At 38.4% G+C, this 10,695-nt stretch overlaps 1 protein-coding gene across 1 annotated transcript in view; it reads right to left on the reverse strand.

The window, feature by feature from the left end:
- hgfb (hepatocyte growth factor b) overlaps positions 1-7,990 on the reverse strand; it is a 143,783-nt gene extending 135,793 nt beyond the window's left edge. The window contains exon 1 of the mRNA XM_057836163.1: positions 7,867-7,990. Coding sequence (XP_057692146.1) covers positions 7,867-7,915 — 49 coding nt within the window. The 5' untranslated portion in view covers positions 7,916-7,990. The remainder of the gene's footprint in view (positions 1-7,866) is intronic.
- Between the last annotated feature and the right edge of the window lie 2,705 nt (positions 7,991-10,695).

The following is a 10,695-nucleotide window of genomic DNA, read 5'->3' on the forward strand; positions in this document are numbered from 1 at the left end:
CTGTTGTAGCGAACCTTCCGAGCAAACCTAATTAACTTTTTATCTAAAATACTCCTAAATCGGTAAAATATTGACTTGAATCTATCTTTAAAATAGTTTTAAAACTTTCACATGTCAAAAGTAGACAAAAGGGAAATTATGGAATAACGGGAGCAATTTTAACAACTTTAACGGTTGATTCACAACATTAAATTAATTGAATGTAGTTTAAAGCTGCTGATACAGAATGGGGACTGGAGTTTTTTTTATTTAATGTTATTTTTGTATATTTGTTTACTGCTATATGTTAACTTGATACTGAAATAGTAGTTTGTTTTAGCCTGAGAGTATTTTTGAACAATTTTGGAACTAATGTACAAAACTTTATAAAAAAAATATTTTAAAAAATAAAAAAATAAAAAAGGAGGGGGGTGCATCAATAATCGTTTTATAATCGAATCGGAGCCTCTGAATCGTAATCGTAATCGAATCGTTAGGTGCCCAAAGATTCCCAGCTCTAGTCAATAACATTGAATGACTGATTGTGATTGACTCAAGTCATATTTATTTGAAGTCAAAACTGTTCTTGTCTTTGTTTTGTTCATTATAATAATGTTCATGTCATCATGAAATTCTGATTTGGTCAAAGACAAATCTATGCTGAATCAACCATTAGTATTTTTGACCTACAGGTGTTGAAAAACTCAGGTGAATATACATTGCAAAATTATATATATATTATCGGTAGGGTTGTTCCGATCGTGTTTTTTTGCTCCCGATCCGATCCGGATCGTTTTAGTTTTAGTATCTGCCGATCCCGATATTTCCCGATCCGATTGCTTTTTTTTTGCTCCCGATTCAATTCCAATCATTCCCGATAATTTTTCCCGATCATATACGTTTTGGGGCGGCACGGTGGCTGAGTGGTTAGCACGTCTGCCTCACAGTTCTAAGATCAAGGGTTCAATCCCGGGCTTCGGCCTTCCTGTGTGGAGTTTGCATGTTCTCCCCGTACCTGCGTGGGTTTCCTCCGGAACTCCGGTTTCCTCCCACATCCCAAAAACATGCATGGTAGGCTGATTGAACACTCTAAATTGCCCGTAGGTATGAGTGTGTGCGTGAATGGTTGTATGTCTCCTTGTGCCCTGCAATTGGCTGGCAACCAGTTCAGGGTGTCCCCTGCCTACTGCCCCGAGTTAGCTGGGATAGGCTCCAGCACCTCCGCGACCCTCGTGAGGAAAAGTGGCATGGAAAATGAATGAATGAATATACGTTTTGGCAATGCATTAAGAAAAAAATGAATAAAACTGGGACGAATATATACATTCAACATACAGTACATAAGTACTGTATTTGTTTATTATGACAATAAATCCTCAAGATGGCATTTACATTATTAACATTCTTTCTGTGAGAGGGATCCACGGATAGAAAGACTTGTGACTTTGTGTATTGTGACTAAATATTGCCATCTAGTGTATTTGTTGAGCTTTCAGTAAATGATACTGCAGCCAAGCCCCAATGCATGATGGGAAGTGGAACCATGATGGGAAGTAAAACCATGACTGTGCATCGTGCTACCAATGGATATATCTTCTCTGCTTTGGGAAATAATTTAAGGTGTTAAGACAAAGATTAATTGCCACCTTGCTTCCCCACATTGTGTCCAATAATATTTCTAGTCACAGGGAGAGGGATTGCATAGTTATAGCCCATTGAAGAAAGGCCCCTAAGGCTGCCAAAATTCACTCTATTCATTTTGTGATGCTTTTTATCTCTCTATTTAAGTAAAACGGCGTCCTTACAGATTAAGCGCGACAATGAGTGAGAGAGTCGTGCAGTGCATTTATTACTAGCGTTAAATATTTTAACGTGACACATTTTTTAATAAATTAATTGCTGCCGTTATCGGGATATTTTTGATAATCCTACCTTAAGCCTAAATTAAAGACTCTGGATGAGTGTAGCATATTATGTCTGTAACGTTAAATACAATTAGAAAACGATTTAATTAAAATATATATATATTAAAAAAAGGCATGGCCGATATTTTTTTGCCAATTCCGATACTTTGAAAATGACGTGATCGGACCCGATTGATCGGCATCCTGATCAATCGGGTCATCTCTAATTATCGGTTATCATATCGGTATCGGCCTTGAGGAGCAGGAAGTTATTGATATCGGTATCGGTTTCAAATAATGAATATTGTGCACCCCTAATTAGCCTTAGTAACAATGCAATCTTAATACTATTATTTATACACAGTATACAGTATGGTTAGGTATCGTTGGGGTTTGGTTCGGCCGATACTTGGAATTATTAGAACGTTTCTTGAACCGATACAGAGCGTCCCTCGGTTATGAACGACTTCCGTTCCTACGCTGGCGACGTAACTCGAATTTCCACGTTAGTCGGAATTAACCATTTAAGTGCCCCTACAAAATACCTATCTAAAAAGTCCAAAAGTATTGCATTTTGTTTCATGATGGAGGATACACTGCCCTCTGGTGGCAGGGTTGGGTCTGGCTGGACTGTTGCCATGTATGACTGAGAAGCAGACTCAGATGTCTGACATGGATAAAGGATAGCTGCGCTCTGGTCTAGCCCACATAAGGGGCAAAACACACCAGATGCTTTGAGTGATGGCGAATTGCGAAAGTCATCGCCGTTGAGCTGAAAGACAACAAACGGGGCATGATGCGACTGCAGCGGCAAGTGACAGTGACATTGCCCTCTGGCTTTGCATCATCGCTCGTCTCTGATTGGCTATGAATTTGGAGGGAATTCAAAATTTCCGGTCTTTTCTGAGAACCAACAACTTCCCGTGGTACTGCTTTTTTATTTATGTCCCAGTAATCCTTCCGAGGGGTATCATAAAGTATGTGCTGATTGCACGTTGACAGTCTTTTTCCCCATGTTGACAAAGTGTGGCATCTAGATGTCAATTTCCAGGTTGGTCAGTGTCCTCACTGGTGATTTGTCGATCAATAAATCCTTTGCCTATTGGTTGTAGCACCAGGCAACAGCAACAGAAATAGAACCACAGTACCGTAATTTTGGCACTATAAGGCGCACCTGACTATAAGCCGCCACCCACCAAATTTGACACCAAAACGACATTTGTTCATAGATAAGCTGCACTGGACTATAAGCCGCAGCGGTCCTCACTGTATTAGGAGATATTTACACCCAAAGATATTAACCGGTAACACTTTATTTGACAGCGGCATCATATGGCTGTCATAAGACCAAATGAACCACCATGAAGCTTTGAACCAATTGGCTACCAATCTTCATTGCTTCAAGAAGCTTTATTTGGCCAGCACTGCTCCCTTGAGGGAGACAGTCAACCTCTTCGGCCACCTGTTGTCAACACTGTTTTTATCCAACATGCCTCCTAGCATTCATTGCAGCGGTACAGATGTTAATGTCAATCAAAATTCAGGTTTTGTGCTGTTTTTTTCTTCAGTTGCTGTTCCAGTAGTTTCATTAATTGCTAGTTATGGTGTTTGGTAACACTTTGACAGTGGCGCCAAAAGACTGTCATTAGACAGTCATCGTTATGACATGACACGGTCATGAGCATTAATGAATGCTTATAACAGATGTCATTTAGGGTTATCCGGCAAATTGTCTCACTATTGAATGGATTTCAAAGATCCGAGCTGGGCATAAATGGAGTAACATGACATCCGTCATAAGCATTCAGTAATGCCAATGATAGTGTCATGACATCATTATGACGGTCTTATGACACCAGAGTGAAAAAAATTCTTACCTATTAACCCAAATAAATCACAAATAAGCCGCACTGGACTATAAGGCGCAGGATGCAAAATGAGGGGGAAAAGTAGCGGCTTATAGTCCGAAAATTACGGTAATTCCTCGTTTTTTGGGATTAATGGGGACAAGAACCCGCAGCGATAAGTGAAAAATCACAAAGTAGCGCCCCAAACCCAAGAAAAAGCACTTAAGCACTTCAAATGTAATAATTATGTTAAGTTTTCAACATGTTACTATCCCACTGAATTGTTATTAAACAAGAATATAGTAGAAAAATGCTTCGCTTTATTAAATGCTTCATTGAGTGGGTCCAATCAAATGCACTCTAGCTGCTCACTTACACACTTTTACACTTTTAATTGAAAAAAAATCTGCGATGGACTGAGGGCGCGAAGTTTGAAGCGCGAAGTAGCGAGGGATCACTGCATTTCTTATTTTCTTATTTTCAGCGTCGCTGGTCCGCGTGTGCATGTACGAGCGTGAAATTTCACATGCACGTGCAGGGTCGGCGATTTTCGCCTCGTCGCGCTGATTCCATATAAAATGTATTGAATGTGAACGACCTCGCCTCCCGTGTGTTTTGCCCCTAAGGCTGTAAGTTGTTTCAGCTAAAACATGTTTGTGAATGGATTTCTAATCAAGTTTACAGCTACAGTTTGTGGAGTTACATGTGAACGTTTTGATATGAGAATTGTAAATACTTTAGCATTCGTAGCATTAATGCTAGCGGACTTTTGTTAAGCAAATTAGACTACTTTAATCTACAAAATTTACATATTGATCAGACTAGATGGACGTTTGGACACCAATTGTTTGGTGTCAAGTTTTTTATTGCAATGATGCGTGTCGTTTTGAACGTCGGTGTACATATGTGTGTTACAGCTTTACAAATTGTCATCAGTGAAGGAAGTAAAGTTAAACAGCACATCAAATTGCGACATACTGTGAGGTACAATAAGGCACTGTTTATGCGACTTTAAAAAAATAATAAAATAAATAAAAAAACGACTGGAGACAAAATGGCGGATGAAACTCCGTCATTGTGAATTCAAAATTGCGTAAGTCGTAACTTGGGGGATAAACTTCATCATGATATTGATGGGACACGGGGCTGATTAATAGCGGGCCTGCATTGTTGGCTTGGCCGTCAAAGCTGACCGGGTGGAATCACAGACAACGAGCATTTTTCGTGAAAAAATTCTTGTGAATAGATGGTAAAAGCCCTGTATTCTTTATAGATATAGACGTTAAACAGTCTCAATTCCTGGTTAAAAGCCCCCCCCCCAAAAAAACAAACGTGCAGTTAGCATTTATTTTACGTAAATATGTCGAAGTACGATGCTAGTCTGTCAGTAAATGTGGCGGACGCCATATGTAAACAGAGCTTTTCCGGTGAAAATCCTTGTGAATAAATGCTTAAATCCCTGATTTATTTATGGATATGGACGTAAAACAGTCTTGATTCTTGGGTAAAAGCAAAAATAAAAAAATAAAAAACGTTCAGTTAGCATTTATTTTACGTAAATATGTCAAAGTATGATGCTAGTCTGTTAGTCAATGTGGCAGCCGCTATATGTAAACAGAGCTTTTCCGGTGAAAATTCTTACGAATATAAGCTTAAATCCCTGAATTCTTTAGATATGGCCGTAAAACAGTCTTGATTCTTGATTAAAGCAACAACAAAAAAAACAACAACAACAACAAAAAACGTGCAGTTAGCATTTATTTGACATAAATATGTCAAAGTACGATGCTAGTCCGTTAGTCAATGTGGTGTCCGCCTTATGTAAACAGAGTTTGATTCTTTGTTAAAAGCATTTAAAAAATGCAATTAGCATTTATTTTACGTATATACTGTATATCGAAGAATGATGCTAGTCTGTTAGACAATGTGGTGGCAGCCTTACAACAAAGCTTTTTACGTTGAAAATTCTTGTGAAAAAATGAAAAATACAATAATTACTAGAGGCGCGCGAAATTTCCGATTCTTAGATTATTCGCGATTCAGCTGTGGAAGATTCGAGAACAATTCACAAATATTCAAATTCCGATTATTGAATTATACCAGGTAAAGCGGAAGTAAAACACAGTCAGCGCGGTCTTTGGGACGCAATGAGGAAAGGACCGAAAGTAAATATCATGTTCAACTAATGCCGCTAGATAAAAAAAAACAATCATACCTGACTGCGGCTGACAGCCGCTACAAACAACGCCCAGTTGCTAGTGGCTACAAACATACGGCTACAGTAGATATCATGTATATGTAGAACTACATGCAAAATGACAGACAACGTCGGTGTTAGAACTTTATTATTATTATTGAACAGAGATGCGAAATGACAGACTTTCAGGCTTTAGTAAACAGCCGCCATCTTAAAGTAGTAGACCTCTCTAGAAGACTCTGTTGTAGCGAACCTAATTAACTTTTTATCTAAAATACTCCTAAATCGGTAGAATCTTGTCTTGAATCTATCTTTAGATGATGAAATAGTTTTAAAACTTTGACAAAAGTAGACAGAAGGGAAATTATGGAATAACAGGAGCAATTTTAACAACTGTAACAGTTGATTCACAACATTAAATTAATTGAATGTAGTTTAAAGCTGCTGATACAGAATGGGGACTGGAGTTTTTTTATTTTTTTATTTACTGTTATATGTTAACTTGATACTGAAATGGTAGTTTGGTTTAGCCTGAGAGGATTTTTGAACAATTTTGGAACTAATGTACAAAACATTAAAAAAAAAAAAAAAAAAAGAGGGGGGTGCATCAATAATCGTTTTATAATCGAATCGGAGCCTCTGAATCGTAATCGTAATCGAATCGTTAGGTGCCCAAAGCTCTAATAATTACCTTGAATCATCCTTCACCCTGTTTATATGCGGTACAGCTTTCGTACTTTTTCAACATAAATCCGGCATTGCATGTGTCGCTGCGACCGACTGCGAATAACTGAAGTGGATTGTAGGCGGGCCCCCTAGGCGTGGTGCAGTGAAGGTCAAATCTGACCAGTCAATATCATTATGAAGTCTATGGGGCCTACTTGTATTTAGAGTAAATTAAAAAAAAAAAAAAAAAAAAAAAAAATTAAAGAACATTTCCCTTTAAATTAGTGCCAAATTGAATACAACTTCATATAGATAATTCAAAAAATAAATATAAGTAACCTGATGTAAATAAATAAATCAATATAAAATTAAATGTACGTAATATTACATAAAACAGTATTGGAAACTATAGAATAAATGTTGGTGATTAATAAGGAAATAAACATCTATTTCTAATATTCTAAATTATATTGACCTTTGCAAAACCTTACATAAAAAATATACAGTAGATTTAATTTTAAATCAGATATTGAAACGAGCTACGGATTTTAATCGCTCCGATTACCACTGGTTGATTTGGACCAGTTACAAATTAATACTGTGTTTTGATACCCACCAAATGATGCATATTGATCTTTTTTTGTTCCATAATTTAAAAATATTGTATTGTTATATTGTATATAGTTTTTGTTTACAAATTATTTTTTTCAAAGACCAAAATTGACCGTTTTTCCTTTAATCTTAAAAATCAATCAGTAGTATTGAGAGGCACATAAAAGAGGATTTAAACAAAATAGATTGGACGTATAGCCATGTAAATTGCAACCAATGAGTTAAATGAGTGCCCTGTAATTGGTTAAAAAAAAAAAAAAAAAAAAACGTGCATGCAAAAGTTAAAAGTACCAAAATAGTTGTTGAAACTTCTAACGATGTCAATCCTGCAAAAACAAACCGTCTGTGTCATTCCCTACTGAGTGACACAATGACTCACAACACTGCAAATTAATCACTAATACACATGGTGGTGTAATGCACAGTGGTTTATAACTTATTCCCTGTCTGATACACAACCATAAAGTGAAACTGACTCATGCAGCGCTTGTAAAATACATCAATTGCTCATGCAGGGTCATAACTTCGCAACTTCTTGCGTGCCTATTAAGACCCAGAATCAAAATGCACGTCACTCTGAACGATTACAAACAATTCAATCGGACATAAGCAATGACATTGTTCAAGCCAGGCTGGAGGATAATTGATTTATGTCACTTACCTGAGCAGGAGAGAACGGTGAGAGCCAGCAGCAGCGTGTAAATCCACATCACGAGTCGCGTATGAGTAAAAAGAGAGCTCAAAAGTAGAGGAAGAAGAGTCCGACGCGCACGAGGAGATGTTGCTTCCACCACTGCGCAGATGATGCGTCTCCTCTCCTCCAAGTACTTCTTCCGTGGCTCCCTCCCTCCCCTCCCTCACTCCTCCTCTTCCTCAACCCTCCCCCATTAACTATTTTCCTGCCTTCATAATCCTCTTTCAAAAAGTCACATTGCATTAACAGAGCACTTTGTTACTTAACAGTGATTTTAATAACTATAATCCATTTTAAAAAGTCACGTATTCTTATACGTCAACTTTTGAATGGATGTCAAACAGGGGCATCACTAGATTTTAAGAACGGGTGGGCTTAGCCCCCAGGAGATGTACAGGATGTAAATTGTCAGATAATCCTCAAATTCTCCCCAAAAAAATGACTGCAATTACAAATGCTATGGTAGCAATATCTTCATTTATTTTGCTTGCAATAAAAAAACACAAAAGAGAATGGGGGAAAAAATTAAATTGTTATCGTTTTATACAAAACTCCAAAAATGGGCCGGACAAAAATATTGGCACTAGTGCTGCAACGATTAATCGATTAACTCGAGTATTCGATTAGAAAAAAAGATTTGAATTAAATTTTGCCGCTTCGAGTATTCGTTTAATTAAAGTGGCGTTGTAATGGTTAATTTTGAAAGTGTTTGTATTTAGTTTTACTGATTTGGGTGGATACACTGCCCTCCAGTCTGCCTCATTTAAAATGGCTGAATCCAGCTGCTCCATGTTAAGACCAACATAAGCCAAGTTTTTGTTTGAGCTAATGTTTTTTAAATGCATTCGTTATTTAGTTTAATGGTATATTTAGCGTTTTTTGTAGGAAAATGTGTCTGAACCCTTTGTTAAGAGTGTTGTAAAAAGTGTTGTTTTACAGCATTTAAGCTAGCGGACTTTTGCTATGTAAGCTAGCCGATAGTTCTTTTGTTGTACATACAATAGATCCTTGTTTATTTTTTCATAGCGTTTGAAGCTCAGCTCAAGTATTTTAGTTTTTCACGTTCCTTATTCGATTACTCGATTATTCGAAATAACTATTTCATCGATTAATCGACGACTAAAATAATCGATAGCTGCAGCCCTGATTGGCACCCTTTGAAAAATCATGAGATGCTTCTCTAATTTGTGTAATTAACAGAACCTGTTACTTACCTGTGGCACACAAGTTGGTGGCAATAACTCAATCAAACTTGCAGCCAATTAAAATGGATTAAAGTTGACTCAACCTCTGTCCTGTGTCCTTGTGTGTACTACATTGGCTATGGAGAAAAGAAACAAGACCAAAGAACTGTCTGAGGGCTTGAAAAGAAAAATTGTGAGGAAGCATGGGCAATCTCAAGGCTACAAGTCCTTCTCCAAAGACATGAATGTTCCTGTGTCTACCGTGCGCAGTGTCATCAATAAGTGTAAAGCCCATGACGCTGTGGCTAACCTCCCTAGATATGGCCGGAAAAGCAAAATTGACGAGAGATTTCAACAAAAGATTGTGCGGATGGTAGATAAAGAACCTCAACTAACATCCAAACAAGTTCAATCTGTCCTACAGTCCAAGGGTACAACAGTGTCAACCCGTACTATCCGTCGGCGTCTGAATTAAAAGGGACTCTTTGGTAGGATACCCAGGAAGACCCAACTTCTGACCCAAAGAGATAAAAAAGCCATGCTGAAGTTTGCCAAAACTTACCCGAGACAGCCAAAAACGTTTTGGAAGAATGTTCTCTCCCTTCAATTTCATCCAAAATTGTTGAAAACCTTTATTTATTCATGGACTGAAACTTTTGAAGTTTATAGACGAAAACATTTTGAGAACTGTCAACTAAAACTAGACGATATTTGTCTGAGTTTTATTTGACTAAAACTAGACGAAGACGAACATATTTTGAAATGACTAAAATATGGCGAAGACTAATAAGTATTTTCATACAAAAGACTAAGACGAATATTTAAAATGGCTGCCAAAAACAACACTGTTTGGAGAAGGCGGTCGACCGTGTGCCTCGAGGAGTCCTGTACAGGGTACCAAGCTCCTCGTAAAGGCTGTTCTTTTCCTGTATGACTGGTGGCAGAGTTTGGTCCGCATTGCCGGCAGTCGAATTCGTTCCCAGTGAGGGACTGACTCTGCCAAGGTTGCGTTTTGTTACCATTTCTGTTCATAACTTTCATTGACAGAATTTCTAGGTGCAGCCGAAGCGTTGAGGGGATCCAGTTTAGAGGCTTCAGCATTGCATCTCTGCTTTTTGCGGATGATGTTATGCTGTTGGTTTTATCAAGCCGTGATCTCCAACTCTCACTGGAGCGGTTGGCAGCCGAATGTGACGCAGTTGGGATGAAGATCAGCAAGTCCGAGACCATGGTCCTTAGTCCGATAAGGGTGGTGTCCCCTCTCAGGGTCAGGGATGAGATCCTGCCCCAAGTGGAGGAATTCAAGTGTCTTGGGATCTTGTTCTCGAGTGAGGGCAGGAAGGAGCCATAACTCGACAGGCGGATCGGTGCAGCGTCTGCAGTGATGCGGTTTCTGTATCGGTCCATTTTGGTGAAATAGGATCTGAGCCAAAAGGGGAAGCTCTCGATTTACCAGTGGATCTATGTTCCTACCCTCACCCATGGTTTAAATGTGATTTTTATGATCTTCATGTGATGTAAAGCACTTTGAATTGCCTTGTGTTGAATTGTGCTATATAAATACATTTGCCTTGCCTTACGAGCTGTGTGTCGTTGGGACCTGTCGGGGGGG

This window comes from Corythoichthys intestinalis, chromosome 5 (assembly GCF_030265065.1).
Source record: "Corythoichthys intestinalis isolate RoL2023-P3 chromosome 5, ASM3026506v1, whole genome shotgun sequence".
NCBI lineage: Eukaryota > Metazoa > Chordata > Actinopteri > Syngnathiformes > Syngnathidae > Corythoichthys > Corythoichthys intestinalis.